The sequence below is a fragment of the Hibiscus syriacus genome, unplaced genomic scaffold (assembly GCF_006381635.1).
Source record: "Hibiscus syriacus cultivar Baekdansim isolate YM2019G1 unplaced genomic scaffold, ASM638163v2 tig00111277_pilon, whole genome shotgun sequence".
Taxonomy (NCBI): Eukaryota; Viridiplantae; Streptophyta; class Magnoliopsida; order Malvales; family Malvaceae; genus Hibiscus; species Hibiscus syriacus.
Genome location: NW_024063044.1, coordinates 234,220 through 251,346, shown reverse-complemented (window position 1 = coordinate 251,346; position 17,127 = coordinate 234,220). Strand labels below are relative to the sequence as shown.

At 31.3% G+C, this 17,127-nt stretch overlaps 1 protein-coding gene, 1 long non-coding RNA gene and 1 pseudogene across 3 annotated transcripts; all 3 read left to right on the top strand.

Moving 5' to 3' along the window:
• The first annotated feature begins 6,600 nt into the window (after positions 1-6,600).
• LOC120157873 lies at positions 6,601-6,992 on the top strand. The gene is made up of 3 exons (XR_005519178.1): positions 6,601-6,689; positions 6,762-6,832; positions 6,919-6,992. It is a non-coding gene; the product is annotated as an uncharacterized LOC120157873 (long non-coding RNA).
• A 184-nt stretch (positions 6,993-7,176) lies between these two features.
• LOC120157864 lies at positions 7,177-9,922 on the top strand (annotated as a pseudogene).
• A 1,402-nt stretch (positions 9,923-11,324) lies between these two features.
• LOC120157877 (transcription factor BIM2-like) lies at positions 11,325-13,866 on the top strand. 2 transcript variants are annotated; one of them, XM_039168871.1, is made up of 7 exons: positions 11,325-11,679; positions 11,860-11,944; positions 12,057-12,126; positions 12,238-12,333; positions 12,601-12,986; positions 13,346-13,472; positions 13,627-13,866. In XM_039168871.1, exons 1-7 carry the CDS (start codon positions 11,553-11,555, stop codon positions 13,720-13,722), a joined length of 987 nt encoding a protein of 328 aa, XP_039024802.1. In that variant the 5' UTR covers positions 11,325-11,552; the 3' UTR covers positions 13,723-13,866. The 2 variants fall into 2 exon arrangements, with proteins under 2 accessions (XP_039024802.1, XP_039024803.1); XM_039168872.1 differs by having other exon boundaries at positions 12,601-13,023; positions 13,627-13,849.
• The last annotated feature ends 3,261 nt before the right edge of the window (positions 13,867-17,127 follow it).

The window sequence follows — 17,127 nt, the reverse complement described above, 5'->3', positions numbered from 1 at the left end:
TAATTTAGTCCCTGTCAGTATTTATATATTTTAGGATAAATAATAGATTTAGTCCTTGTAATTTTTAATAAATTTTATTTTAATCCCAAAATAATTAATTGGGTCAAACTACACTATTAATACATATATTTTTAATAATTCAAATTAGGTCTGCGAATTTTAATATTTTACATTTAATAATTGATGTTTTATATAATTTTATTTTAGTCCCTAAGATTAATATTTTCATTTATTTTACAAGCTTTATTACTTTTTACATTTTAATACTATGTTTTAATTTTATTTATTTTAAACATTGTTTAATCATATTTTGCTTTTATATATTTATGGTTATATATATTTAATTATCATTAGTATTATTATTATTATTAGTTATGTCAATATATATATATATATATAAATAATATTTATCTAAGTCTTACAAATATATATATAAATAATATTTATTTATTTTATGAAAATCTTATTTATATATTATTTTTAAATCATTTTAATCATATTTTAAATATTAAGAAATGACAGTCTTAAAACAACTGGATGTCCATTTTCTGATATTTTTAAATAAAAAATAAATATTTTACTATATAAATCTATTTTTTATATTATTTTTATGTTCTATTAAAATTTATTTATTTTTTAATATTAAGAAAGGAGCAGTCTTAAAGCACCTAGAAGCCCTTTTCTGATATTTCTAAATAAATAAATATCTTGTTTAATAAATATATATATTAATATATTATCTTAAAATTATATTAATAAACTTAACATAATTATGAATTAAATATCTTTTTGAACTTTTAAATTTCCAATAATAGAGACAATTTATAATTAATAAGTACCAATTTTGGGCGTTGTAGGGGTGCTAATCCTTCCCTAAACGTAACCGGCCACAATCCATTTTCATTATTAAAAAGAACGAATTTTTGGTTAAACGCAGACTAATTTATCTTTTAACTGATGTTTCCTTAAAACTCTTTTAAAAGATAATTTTTAGGTATTTAACCTACCTGACCCAAAACATTTTAAAACCATTTATTCATATCACTTTTCCCGCCAAGTAAAAATTTGGTGTCCAGACGAAAACCATTACGACATCTAGCTTTTAATGGTCACAGAACTAGACTTGAAATTTGGGCGTTGAATACATCTAGGTGTGTATTTCATTTATTTACTTAGTGATTCAAATAGAGATTAATTTCATTTAATTAGAAAATGACAATTTCCTTATCAAATAAGATTAACATTTGCACGAACCAATTTATCTCAGCAGTTAAAGAAATTGATTGTTGTTCCTAGAGGTCACGAGTTCGAGCACCAGCAACTGCAGCAGGGTAATTGAGTGGTTATTGTCAAATAGTTGAGAATATTTAGAACAGCTACTACTTTGTAATAAAAAAATTATGAATTACACATTATTATGTTTTTCCTCATTCAATCTCTATTCTTCTTCTCCGATTGTGACATATTAGTGATCATAAGTGACGGTCACAAAAATTTATCAAACATCTAATATTATGACTTGATTATCTATCATGAGTGATGTAAGCTTATTTAAATATCCAATGATTTGAACATATATAATTTAACAGTTTGATATAATCTCTAAATGAGTGATTCAAGTATTATGGATATGATATCTTTCGTATGTTATGTTTGTTCGAATTACTATGTAAAAATAAGTTGTTGATGTGATTTTTGCTTCTGTTGAATCTTGATAATTCATGTTCACATATTATGATGTTTATATCATACCTACATATTTCAGTTAGAAACAACACCGTTGAGGTGAAATGATCTCCGATGACCAGAGTAAGGAAGATATCAGATGGTTAGATCATCGGTTGAAAGAGTTAAGCAAAGAGAGAGTAAACGAATATAATTTCTCATTGATGAAAACTGTTTACCGACTCGATATATATAGCCTATACAAGTTGATACAAGAAAGGCCCAACAGACTCAACTAACAATAATAGAAATTAAACTGACTAATAACCTTCAGTTTCATTACTCTAATATTTTCCTGGTTCTAATCATCCTTTAACAGCACAACCCTAAGACGATACCGCATACTCTGAAACTGTGATGGAGGTATAGGCTTTGTAAGAATATCTGCCACTTGCTCTGAAGATGGAACAAAATTGACTACCAGACGACCAGAAATAACTCTTTCACGAACAAAATGTAGATCATTTTCTACATGCTCGACACGAGCATGGTGAGTGGAATTAGCGGCCTTGGAAATGGTGGAAGAATTATCACACCAAACCACTGGTTTACTTTCAATCAACAGCCCAACTTCATTCAACAGCTGCACAATCCAAAATAACTCAGAAACCGAATTCGCCAAGCTTCAATACTCAGCTTCCAAAGTTGAACGAGACACAACGCTCTGTTTCTTAGAACACCAGGAGACAGGGTAGCCACCAAGGTAGATACAATAACCATGAGTGGAATGACGGTCCTCGACCGAAGCTGCCCAATCATCAGCATCAGCATAACAAACAAGATCAGGACTTTAGAAGACTGATAGCACAATCCATAGTCTAACGTTCCAGACAGATACCCGAGGATACGTTTAACAGCTCGCCAGTGAATATCACATGGATCGTTCATATATTGACTGACCTTGTTAACAGCAAAGGCAATGTATGGTCTCGTCAATGTCAAATACTGCAAGCCACCAACAATGCTTCGATACAAATGAATATCTTCAAAGGAAGGCAGATCCCTCTCCAGCCTTTAGCTTTGGATACACAACCGTGGGAGTTGGAGTGGAATTTGAACCAACCATACCAGCTTTTTCTAATAGTTCAGTCATATAACGCCTCTGACTTAAACGCAAGCCATGAGAATGCTATTGAACCTCCGTGCCCAAAAAGAATTCAACATTTCCCAAGTCTTTAAGCAAAAATTCAGCATTTATAAGCTGAACCACTTCATCAACCTCCTTGCAATCACTCCCAGTGATGGTAATATCATCCACATACACCATTAACAATAACTTGGAAGTGTCACCGTTAACATGAGAATATTTATTCTCAATATTGAACAAGAATATTGTCCAAATTATAGAAAGCAATGGCTTTTATATCAATGGCCTTTCTAAGGCCTGAAAACGCACTTCCAAGCCATAAAACCAGGGAGCCCTTAATCCATGTTGTGTCTATTTCTAAAAGGTAGTTATATATATATATATATTAAAAATCAATATAAAAATTTATAACTATTAAATAAAAATATGTTTAATATTTAATTATATTGATTTGAGATTTCGTTGGGCTGGCCGAGTTGAGTTAGGCTCACAATATTTTTTTTATAAAAAAATTAGAATTTAGATTGTATAATTTATAATATATTTTTGTTTAAATTTTATGTATTCTATGCTACGAAAATTAAATTTATAATATCATAATGTAAATATTAAAAAATATATTAAGTTTTTTATGTTTAATATTTTATCATATATATTTAACATTATTAAATATTAGGATAAAAATATGAGGTAGAATATACTTAAATATTATAAAATTAAAAGAAATTATACTGATTTAGGATCATTAAATGAATGTAAATCGATCATACTATTATTTTTTATTTTTTAAAATAACCTAAGGTGATTATAAGGTAATATATGTTTAAAATCTTTCTTAGCCATGTCAATGCACGCACACACTGTTTGAACTCATATCTTGTAGGAAGACCAACATTATTTTCTTCCATTAAGACCACTAAATAAGTTCAATTAATCATTTATAAATATACTTGGAAAATAAAAATATATAATTTAAAATTAAGTTTCAACAATTATTTATAGTATTAATATTATACATAAATCTGGTCTTATTTAAGTCATACTAGATCCATATATATACACATTTAAATTTTATTTTAAAAAAAAAAGTATACATTTAAAAAATATACACATTTAATATTATAGCATTAAAATAGAATTAAGAAAAAACGTTGGTGAAAAATTATTAAAGAAATACAACATTTGTTATAATGAATTAGAATTTAGTCATGTAAACATAACGAGTTTCATAAAAATAATTTTGATTAAACTTCGTCATGTGAACATGATGAATTTCAATAAAATATATATTTTATAGATTTTGTCATGTTCAAATGACAAATTTCAATAAAAAATTATATTTTACAAAAAAATCATCATACTTACGTGATGAGTTTCTATTTCACTGTAACAAGTATCATATATTCTAAATAATATTTTACTTACCACCAATAATATGTTCCTAATTTTACCCATCCGAGGGAATGTTAGGCCAAACTACATGCCTAACCCTATCCGGTAAATGTAAAAATCAAAAATAATTTTTTTAATAGAAATTAGTTTTATTAAAAATATAAAATATCTAAAATTATAATGAAGATTTATAAGCATAATCATAACCATAAACCTAAAATATAATTATATCATTTTCTAATATCATTGAGATAAAAACTAGCCACCTAGATTACATAAGAACCAAAGAAGAAAAATGTTAAAAAACCTAACCGAAAAGCTCGAAATATACGAACAAATCTGATTGCATCGGAAAACGAACCACAAAAGGGGATGGAGTTACTGAAATAGCACCGACAAATCGCAAATCAGAGTCGAACGACGTGAGAAAACTATCCACAAATACAAAAAGCGTATACAAATCAATTCGATGGTCCAAAACAGAGAAGATAATCATGATAACAAATAAATGTGATCTTGATTAGTTGTGACGATGTCAAACCTATTTCTGGAGAAAAAAAAAGATAAACGAAAACAACAACAACAAACCGTAACCTATCAAAAGATAGAAATAAACGTGTCATAAAGACAAAAATATGTCACGAAATAATTATTCTTATTAAAAAATAAAAAAGATAACCGACAAGCGACAACCAACATCAAAACTAGTGTCGCCGTCAGTTAAACAAAATAAAAGAAGAAAAACTTGGATTCATCTATAACATTGATACAAGTTGCAAAAGAAGGGGAAAAAGATTAAAACAAATTTTGATTAAGCATTCAATTATATAGTAGTATATTTATAATGTTTTACAGTTAACAACAACAACAACAACAAAACTCTATTCCCATATGTAATGGGGTTAGGGGGTGGTAGGGTAGTAGGTTGTCCCTAACGCCAGGTTGAGAGCAGCTTCCGTGGAAGACCTCCGACAGTCAGAAAAATTTAAAAATAAAGATAAAATACAATGCATGTATAAATAAATAGATAAATAAATACATAGTTGAACAGTCTTCATATGCGCGTTTGTAATGGGAAGTTATCCCTGCAAATAAATCCCTGCGTATAAATCTCTGCATATAGACAAAAAATGTAAGTCCCAAATAAATTTAAAAGACGAAACATGAGAATGATATACAGAAGTCAGTGGTTGCAAGCTACGATAAAGGAATAATGTCAAATGGGTTAAAACCTAAACTAATGCAACACTACTCCGCTATCCTAGTTCTAATCCTTCAAAAATTCCCATGACAAAAATGTATTAAAAGTAGAAGTCAAGGAAATTACTATAAAGGCATTAAAAAGAAGGCAGAGATGCTACACCCTATAGATGTGACCCACACTACTCTGCTACCCTGGTCTTAAGTCTCCATACTTTCTTATCAGAGGTCATGTCCTCGGTAAGGGTTAAATCCTTCAAATCAGATCTCAAGCAGTCTACCCACTTCCTCATTGGTCGTCCTCTCCTTCTGGCACCGTCGACTATAATCGACTCTACCCTCCTGACCGCATCCGACTGTTGTCTCCTAATGACATGTCCAAACCACCATAGTTTTCCCTCCCTCAATTTTTCGGATACAAGCATCACCCCCAAGGACATCCTATTTGCAGAGTTTGGAGTAATTTTCCACATAGTCTAACCACATGTCCATCGAAGCATTCTTATTTCTGCGACCTCCATCCTCCTTACGTGATTCTTCTAGATTATCCAATATTCTGATCCATACATCAACGCTGGTCTTATTGTAACTTTATAAAATTTTTCCTTAAGTTTTAGAGTCACCTTCTTGTCACACAAAATTTCTGTAAAAGAAAAAAAGAAAAAAATCCAATTCCAGATATAAATGCATGATTGAAAGGATTCCTCTTTCCTTTATCAAGTTATCATTTGAAAGCATACGTGTTTGGGTAATAACTTACCTTTCTTGTATACTATTTCTTTTTTCTCAGCTTTTGATTTTGAACCAGTGACAGCCATGTTACTGATCAGAGTTTCTGGTATTCCATGATTCTGAGCTCTCAAAGAAAGTCCCGACAGCGACAAGAGAAATCCTACCGAAACATCACTTCAGTTTGGGTCATTTCTTACAAGAATCTGTTTTCTTTTGGGACTGCAACAAGTGCTGGATCAATGGGGCTAACGAAAGACGGGTTTGTTTTGAGTTGTGGTTTTGGTCTGCTTGTGGACTTTTGCATTTGGATCGCTTCCACCAAAAGATGTTAACTTTGAAGGTAACTCTAATCAAATGGCTGCTTGTCTTGTTAAATTCTGTAAAGAAGTGAGTTTGCAAGCAGGAAATGAATCTTTTGTTTTGTTCAGTGCAAGCTTTAGTGGGCATAAACTCTGGTCGATCCTCATGGAGTATTTAAGACTTGGGACGACACTGCTGTTCATCCTTGCGATTGGAACATGATCACTTGTGCTGACGGTGTAGTCACTGTCTTGTAAGTATTTGATGTTATGGTTAAATGAACTTATTACAAGCTTGTTGGCTCAAATGTTTTTTCTTATTACAGGGAAGCTCCAAGCCATATTTGTCTGGTACTCTTGCCCCTACCATTGGAAACTTGACAAATCTCCAGCTTTTGTGAGCATCAGTTCTCAGATCTTACTATGACAATTGTGATTTAGTTTATGATTGCTTTGTTCAATAAAAATCCTTTGCTTTTACAGGAGCCTTCAGAATAACAATATATCAGGAAATGTACCATCGGGACTAGGGAAGCTTTCGAAGCTCGAAAACCTTGATCTTTCTAACAACCGTTTCGAAGGTCGAATTCCCGGCACTCTATCCCGTCTGAAAAGTCTTCTGTATCTTTAAGTATCTATATCGAATTGTTCGGCTGGTTCGTGTAATCACCTTATTCTCATGCTGCTATCTCTTCTGAACCAACATATAACTGTGTTTCTGAAACAACAGATGTTCGGGACATGAGTTGTATCCGAACAGCTAATCCAGCATCCACACCTACCATGGGAGTTGTTTTGAACATGAATTGTTTCGAACGAGAGTTGTTCTAAGTATCTACATATAAAAAAAGGTTTGAATTTGATGATGTGGTTCTGTTTGAATAATAACAGGAGGCTGAATAACAACACTCTCTCAGGAGCAATCCCTTCCTCTTTGGCAAACATGTCGCAGCTAAATTTCCTGTAATTCACTAAATCCTATGAATTCCAAGTTCCAGTTATTTTATTTCCAAAGTTAATTCATATCAGACACAGTACGAGGATTTTCAACAATATGCGTGATCTGTCTTATATTACAGGGTCAATAATTTGGGCGGTTCATTCCCAGAATTGCTTGCAAAAACATACAAGTAAGATAGAGTTAGATTTTGTTTTACCATGTAAATTTACCCTGTATGAAGTAATATATATATATATATATATATATATATATATATATTATTTGCTTACATATTTTTTAGTTGACACAGTATTTTCGGAAACCCACTGATTTGTGGTGTAGAGACTGAAAAAGATTGCTCCAGAACCAGACCAACGCCAATGTCTCTTTCTTTAAATAATTCACAAAGTAAGAACAAAACCTTCCCTCTTCAATGTTTCTCAAGTAACTGTTTAACGAGTAAACTACATGTTTAGTACCCCAGCTATTACTTTTGTTCTGTTTTGGTCACCCAACTATTTTTTGTTTCAAAATCATACCTAATGTTACGTTTTTTGTTTTATTTTGGTCACCCACCGTTAAAAAATTAACGGTGATGCTGATGTTTCACCATAAGGTAATGCCACACCATTACTGAAAAAATTTAAAGAATACCATGTCAGCGTTTCTGTTATATTATTAAAGGCATGTGACCAAAATGAAACTAAAACATAACGTTAGGCATGATTTGAAAAACAATTAATAGTTGAGTGACTAAAACAGAACAAAAATAATAGTTGGGGTATTGAACATGTAGTTTACCCTTGTTTAATTCTATCAATCTGACATCATATAACGTTAGGCATGATTTAAAGAATATCCTTGTTCTTTTCTAGTAGATCCAAGAGCCGTGAAATTGCTTTAGCCATTGGCTTAACACTTGCCTGCATTTGCCTACTTAGTCTTGCCTTTGGTTTCTTTCTTTGGTGGAGAAAAAAACACAACCAGCAAATCTTCTTTGACGTTAATGGTTAGTAAAAACTATATATATATATATACATACACAGACACACACACACATGAAACCAGAATATTGTTGATGAAAAAGGGCTAATTTAATTTGTCTCCATACAAACATTTTCTCTCTCTCTTAACATCTCAGAACAACACCAAGAAGAAATATGTCTTGGAAACTTGAAGAGGTTCCATTTCAAGGAACTTCAGGTGGCGACTAACAATTTCAGCAGCCGGAACTTAGTCGGGAAAGGAGGTTTCGGTTACGTATACAAAGGGTATTTACACGATGGAACGATCGTAGCTGTAAAAAGGCTTAAAGATGGAAACGCCATTGGAGGTGAAACCCAGTTTCAAACTGAAGTGGAACTCATTAGCTTAGCAATTCACCGCCACCTCCTTCGTCTCTACGGCTTTTGCATCACTGCAACGGAGAGGCTTCTGGTTTACCCTTACATGTCTAATGGAAGCGTTGCCACTCGCCTCAAAGGTACTTTGAAACGAAAAATGAGTCCGAGCAACGTAGATCTCAAATGTTCAGTAAGTTGAAATTTTGTACTCGAGAATAATGTTGTCTAACTTGTGTGTGTTGCAGTGAAACCAGCATTGGATTGGGGCACAAGGAAGAGAATTGCATTAGGAGCAGCAAGGGGGTTACTGTATTTGCACGAGCAGTGTGATCCCAAGATAATTCACAGGGATGTTAAGGCAGCAAATATACTTCTTGATGATGATTGTGAGGACATTATCGGAGATTTCGGATTGGCAAAGTTGTTGTATAATCGAGAATCACATGTAACAACAGCCGTGAGAGGCACCGTGGGACATATAGCCCCTGAATATATATCAACTGGGCAATCCTCTGAGAAAACAGATGTTTTCTGATTTGGAATCCTTTTACTTGAGCTCAGATCTGGGCTGAGGGCACTCGAATTCGAGAAATCAGCTAACCAGAAAGGAGCCATGCTTGACTGGGTGAGCTAATCAAACAAATTTACTTTTTTCCACTAGTTTTCATTGAAATATCTATGTTTGAAGCATATTCAGATATTGGTACTGTATAACAATACAATTACGTGCAATGCAGGTAAGAAAAATTCACCAGGAAAAGAAACTAGAATTGATAGTTGACAAGGATCTGAAGAACAACTACGACAGAAATGAGGTTGAAGAAATGGTTCGAGTTGCACTTTTATGCATTCAATATCATTCGAGTCAAAGACCGAAGATGTTGGAAGTGGTTCGGATGCTAGAAGGCGACAGGCTAGCCGACAAGTGGGAAGCTTCTCAAAGAGCTGAACCATCCAGGTCTGGAGCTCTCCTTGGGAACGATACTCTGATCTAACCGATGACTCTTCATTGTTGGTCCCTGCAATGGAGCTCTCTGGACCAAGATGACATCACATGAACCTCTCAAAGAGGGTTTATAAAAAAGAAGAAACTGGAATGAATCGCCATGACAGGAATGAATGTGTTATATAGTATTGTAATACTGGAAAAGTGAGAATTACTATAAATCTGTGTCATTTCTGACTGTACATATTTGGATTCGAAGTTGGAAGATAAAAAAGGGTAAATTACTCAAGTGACCACTTAATTATGGGGTTAGTATAGATATGACCACCATACTTTCTATTTTGACAGCATAACCACATAACCATTTAAGTGAGTTCAATGTAGCCATTTGCCATTAAAATAAACAGTGTAGTTAATATGAATGCTATTGATTAATGGCGAGTCAGAGGTCCACATCAGCTACACTATTTTTAATGACAAGTTGTTACATTAAAATCACTTAAATAGTTATATGCTCATATGCCAAAATTAAAAGTATAGTGGTCAAATCGACACCAATCTCATAATTAAGTGGTCATTTTAAGTAGTTTACCCAAAAATAAAACTGACAAATTTAGGTTGAGTGTTGTTACATATTCCTGTTTTTGGTGAGCGAATAATATTTATGGTGATGCTTGTATTTCTCTGTTATTTGTAATAAAAACCCTGTTCAATTTTCTTTAAAATAAAGTCGAAAGATTAGATCATATACTTGAATATGTGCTGTATTTAACCAATTGAGTTGGTTCAGGTGGTGAGTCGCTTGATATAGTTTAAATAAGATCTCAAGTTCAAATTTTTGTGTATGCAAAAAATTACGAAGGGAAACTCACCCACTAAAACCAGATGTATAACCTAAGTCGATCCAGATTTGTCTGGATGAAGCCTTAGAATTGGAGAGCAAAAAAAAATATGTGCTGCATTTAGAGAATTCATATTCTCGTAACAGTCTGCCATACATGTGTATACGTTTTTTCTCCATGGTTTTTTCAAGCTTTCAAACAATGATAACAGATAATAAGCTCATATAACTATATGATCTAAATTAAGCCCAAACATTCAAAGATAGTTTATTCAAATTGATTGAAAAAAATAACACTGTGATTGTACTTAATGTTTGCTTTCGAAATTAAAAATAATTGAATTCGTTAAGTGATTTCGGTAATTGAAGAGAGTATTTTTTTCTAAAGATTTTAGATTCGAACAATTGCATCTGCAAAGTGTTTGTACATTTATCAATAAATCAGAAAGATATTTTCAACATATATTACATTATAATAATTCACGCTATTTAAAAGAAGAAATCGAAAGTGATTAAATGATTTTCTAATGGAACCAATATTTCAGGTTTTAAAATTAAGAGGATCTAGTAGGAAACTTCACCAATAATGTTCCCATATTTTTTCCCCAATCTAGCCTAGGGGCACGAAATAATTAACTTCATTGGTTAAAAAAATAGATGTTGATCTTAAAGGTCTCGTATTTAAACACCAACAATTATAATAAAATAATTAATTATTTATTAATAAATAATTAAAATATATACTATTTTATAATAATTTTAATTTATTTAAAATAATAATAATAATAATCTAGCCTAGGGCCCAAAAAAATGCACGGGGCATTCATAAATTCACCCGCATCACATTTCTTTGTCCACTGCTGTTCTCGCCGGGAACAAACCAACCTACCAGGAAAACACCATTTTTTTTCCTTCCCATTTTCTCTCCACTTCCTTCCTTTTTCCCCCCTATCAAATTATCATATTTTTTTAATCTCCACATCTTGGGTTTCTTTTTCGTCGTGTTTGTTTGTTTGTTTTTTGACATCTGGAGGAGAAGGAGCGTAGATGAGAACAGGAAAGGGAAGTCAGGAGGAAGAACAGTACGAGGAAGAAGAGTTTGGTTCCAAAAATCAAGGGCCATCCTTTAATCAAACGATGTCTTTAAACACTATTAATAACAACACCAACAAAGGTATTATTCTATTGGATCCCACTGTTTGCCCTCCAGATCCCCCTTTTCCCTTTTCTTCTCTTCTATCACTTTATTTCTAGATGATTAATGATTGTTTCTCAATGGGTTTTTCTTTTCTTTTGTTGAATCTGGAATTCCGGGTTTTCTTTATATATTACATTTTTTTGTTGTTTAAAACAGATGGGAATAACAGTGATAAGGCTAACGCTATACGATCGAAACACTCGGTTACGGAGCAAAGGAGACGGAGTAAGATTAATGAAAGGTGTATATATATATATAGAATTTCTTGTTAAACTCCAATAAGAAATATTGGATCAATGATGGTAGCTTAACTAAGTGAATGGTAACATGGAACATTTTTCTGATGCTTTTAGGTTTCAATTATTGAGAAATCTAATTCCGAACCCTGATCAAAAGAGAGATACAGCTTCCTTCCTTCTAGAGGTAGGTTGTGAATCTGCAGATTGAATATTTTCATATATTTTATGCATATGAAAATTCTGATTGATCTGTTTACTTGTTTAAGAAATTGTTGAAATCGATGTTCTTTTGCAGGTGATAGAGTATGTTCAATATTTACAGGAGAAGGTTAAAAAGTATGAGGGTTCATATCAGGAATGGAATTCTGAGCCAACAAAATTAATGCCATGGGTATGTTCTTGTATCCTTACTATCTACGGAGTTTAGCATTTAATTTGCAATTTAAAACTATGTTTTACTTGAACTCAGGGGTAAGTTTCATATATGGTTATGTGTTCGATATGAGTATGTTTGACATGGATGATACGTTACTCGGCTTATTACCAGAGACATTATATCCATGTTATCTTGGGAGAAGCATGTTAATTATTTTCACGGGGTTAATCGCTTGTATTCATAAGTTACTCGGTATTGAAGATTTTCCGTACTTTATTATAGAGAAATAGTCATTGGCGCGTTCAGAGCTTTGGTGGTCAACAGCAAGCTATTAAAAATGGTTCTGGTCTGGGGTCTGCATTTTCCGGGAAGTTTGATGAGAATAACAGCAACATCGACCCCACAATGATTACAGGTTCTCAAAATCTGGTAGAATCTGATTCTCTCAGAGACACAATGTCCAAAGCTATGGATCAGCAACCTGAGTTGATGAGTTGGAAAATACCTATGCCCGTCCAAGGTTATAACATGCTTGTGCATCCCCTTCAGAGAGCAGTATCTGAGGCTCAATCGACCGAGTGCTTTATCGGCAACGATACATTGAACCAACTTGAAGATCTGACCATTGAAGGAGGAACAATTAGCATATCGAGTGTCTATTCTGAAGGGTGGGTTAATCTTCTTTTCTTTTTCGATCCTCCACATGTATGACGCGTCAATTACATATCTTCTATAGTTTATGGGATTTTTGAGTTGCAAAATTTTACATCACTGCTCTTTTTTTGAACATATTATGATTTGTTCTGATATTTTACATCAGCAATAGTTGCTCCCATCATTTGAGGCCCGAGGCTGTCTAGATTTAATTTTTATGTTTATCGTATGCTTCCTTTGTCATCTCCCGCGGGGGGTGCACTGACCGGTTCCTCGACAAGACAAAATACTGTGTGGCTAAAACAAAACTCATTGGGTTTAGGATGCTCTGAACTTTAAGTTGATAATGTTTATGGATTCTGATGTTGACCAGGTTATTGAACTCTCTGACACAAGCACTGCAGAGTGCGGGTTTGGATCTGTCACAGGCCAACATCTCGGTGCAGATCGATCTCGGAAAGCATGCTAACAGAGAACTAACATCAGGAACTTCTGCTAAGGTATGGCTGGAACAAATAAAGATATCGGTCACCTCTTGTTGGTCAATCCCGTTAAGAGGTCTATTGTTCCATGTTGTTTATTAAAATTTGAGGGGACTGTATTGATTAAATTAGTCTAACATACACAACAACTTGGTGTTCAATATTTTAACAGGATCCACAGAATTCCCCCACTCGAGCAATGACCCATCTTAGAGATGTGAGCAATGGAGAGGAATCCGATCATGCTCAAAAGCGGATGAAGAAATAAGATAGGCAAGTTTAGAATCTTTTGTTTTGCTCGGTTATTTTCCTTTTCTGTTTGTTTTGGCTTCATTTGGGTGATTGTGTTTGTATATGCATGTGTTTCTGTGGAGTGGTTCCTCAGATTTCTGTAGAAGGGATTGATGTCAATGTTTATCATGGATGTAATTGATGTAATGTTTATCATGGATGTAATTGATGTCAATGTTTATCATGGATGTATCATTCTTATTGACTTTAATATATTTAATATTATTTCCATGTTTGTTGTTGAAGTTGGTTTACCTTATAATGGTAGTTGCTTTCCAGCATCCGATTCATGGTTCATGTGCTTTTTAACCAAAGATCCAAACCCTTTTCTTACCTTATTTTGGCTTAATTAGAAAATAAGTACTCAAAATATACCATTTTTCCTAAATAGATGCCCTAATCCCTGACATTACTAATGTTACTACTTTAAGTGTCCGACTGTAACGGCCGTTAAAAAATCCTGTTAGATGACATATGTCATGTTTTGATAATTTTGAATTTTCTTTAAAAAAAACTTAAAAAATATTTTGAAAAAAAAAACTTAAAACTCATTTTAGAAAATATCCCACGCCCCCCTCCCCCCCGAAAAAAAACAACCTGACGTGCCCCTTCCCGGCAACCGTTCGTCCCCTCCCTCTCCCCAAACCCCCGACTGAGATAACCCTGAAATTCCAATCCATCTGAACAATAAATAAAAATAATGGTGGTCGACGGGTCAGCAACTTATTTTCTAGATTAAGGATTTACGACGTATTTGGAATTTTAGGAATTAAGGATTGGAGAGTATGAGTTTGAGAATTTTGGATTTTCAGATGATAGCTAGGATTATGTTCGACATTGGGTGGTTGGCTACGTATGGGTCATTTTTCTCCAAAAGATAGGTGGTCGGAGATGATTGGGGATTGGAGTAAAGGGGATTAGAAAAAGAGATTTTAAGAATTAAGGGTTATTTTTATATTTTAAAATTTTCTAGGATTATTTTGAGAGATTTTTAGGAATTTGAGATTTCTTCTGATTTAAAAAAAAATTGGGTTTTCTATTATAATAATATATTTAAGTTTTTTTTAAATAAAATTTCTAAAATTGCCAAAATGTATAAATGTTACTTAATGGGGTTTTTAATAGTTGTTATGATCGAAATACCTAAAGTGATAACGTTTGTAATGATAAATACATAGATAAATAAAACAAGTAAACACTTATTTTAAAAAATATATAATTTAGGCACTTATTTTCTAATTAAATCTTTTATTTTCAAATAAGAAAGCAATTCTTCACTGCCTTAAACGTTTTGGCAATTAAAAATCTTTTTAGTAAGACAATAACCATCAATATATAAATGTTTAAAAAAATTAGGTATGCTCGTTAATTATTACTTGAACCCAAAAATTTAGTTTACTCAACTTGATTCCACCTTGATTTAATCATAAAAATTAATTATTCGATTTTAAAATTAATATGAAATGATTCAAAGTTAAAACTGAAATTAACTTAAAGTTGATTTGAAATTAAAATCATCCAAACAAATCACTTAAAATAATTTAATCAGATAGCTTAAAATGACTCAAATTTAAAGTGATTTAACTTAAATCGATTGAAACTTATAATAAATTTTGAAAAAAAAAATTGAATATTAAATTTAAACTGATGACAATGGCCTCCTAAATGTTATAAATATAATTTTAGTCCCTTAAAATTTTAATTTGAAAATCACAACAATTTATCTCGTTAAAATTATAAAATTTCAATTCAAATTTTTTATAAATTATATACCTATAAAAAATAATAGGATTGTATTTTTTAACCTTATGTATTTTAAATTTATGGCAAAAGGAATTAGAAGTCCTTTTACTTTTTAAAAACATCAATGTAACCCTTGTATTATTTTTTTTCTTTCAGTGTGACCCTCAACTTAGAAAACAAACACAATGTAGCACTTTGACCAACGTTTTCCACTGTTGACTATTACGATGCTAATGTGACAGTTCATACTGACGTGGTAGTCCACAATGTGACGTGGCAGATAACATGGTAGATGAGCTAAATTAAATTTTTTATTTTGCTTGAGGGTCAATTTTTTATGTTCAAGGAATTATTTAATGTTTTTTAAATAAAGGTTATTTTGAATTGTAAATATAAAATTATTTAAACATTCAAAAAAATTAAATATAAAAAATATAAAAATTAAAAATTAAATTACTGAAAAATTGAATATGCATATTAAAATATTAAAACTATTATAATTTTTTAAGAGTGAATATATATATAGGTAATAAAATAATTACTTATAAATTATTAAAATTAATTTTTTAAAAAGTTATATTATACATAACAAATATATGCAACATATAGGCTTATCACTAACACTTATACAAAGTATTCTTATTGAATTAATCTATAATTACAAAATTTAAGTTAGTTGAGACTTATAATTTTTGGATCGGTCGAAACTTATTATATATCCTAATTATCATTTGTAAGTCTTGACTAATTTAAAACATAATTATATAATAGGTTTCAATATAAAAGATAATTATAAAAACAATAAGTTTTGATTACTATAAAATTTGTAAGTTTCGACTAATTTAAATTTCGTAAGTCTCGATTAATCTAATAATAATACTTTGTATAAGTGTTAATGATATGCCTTTATATTACATGTATATATTATGTGTAATATATTTTTAAAAATATTTTTTATTTTTAATAATTTATTAGTTATCATTTAACGAAAGCTGCTCTCAACCTAGTGTTGGGGCATCCTACTATCTTACCTCTCCCTTACCTCGTTACATATGGGAACAAAGGACAACCATTTTATTAGTTATCATTTAATAACATATGATATATATTCAAAAAATTTAATTTTTATAATAGTTTAGTATTTTTAATATGTATATTTAAATTTTAGTAATTTAATTTTTATTTTTTTATATTTAATTTTGGGTTAACTACAAGGATGACCACTTATGTTTGTATTTTGTCCACTTTTGGTCACTGATTTAAAAAAACATAAGATGTGGTCACTTTCGTTTTTATTTAATTAATATATGGTCAATTTTATTTTTATTTAATTAAGATATGATCATTTTCATTTTTATTTAATTAAGATGTAGTCATCACGGGTTAACTGTTGTTAACAATTAACATAATACGTGACATGATAGTTGGTATGATGACACATTTGGTCAATGTTATTTGCATATGCTCTTAATTTAGTCATACTTTTAATTTTTTTAACATAATATATATTTTAAATGAAAATAAAAATAAATATTTTTAAATTAAGTTAATAAATATTTAATAAGTTAATATAAAAAATGTTTCTAAGTTAATATATATAAAATAGTATGAATTTAAGTATTTATAAACTAAGATACAA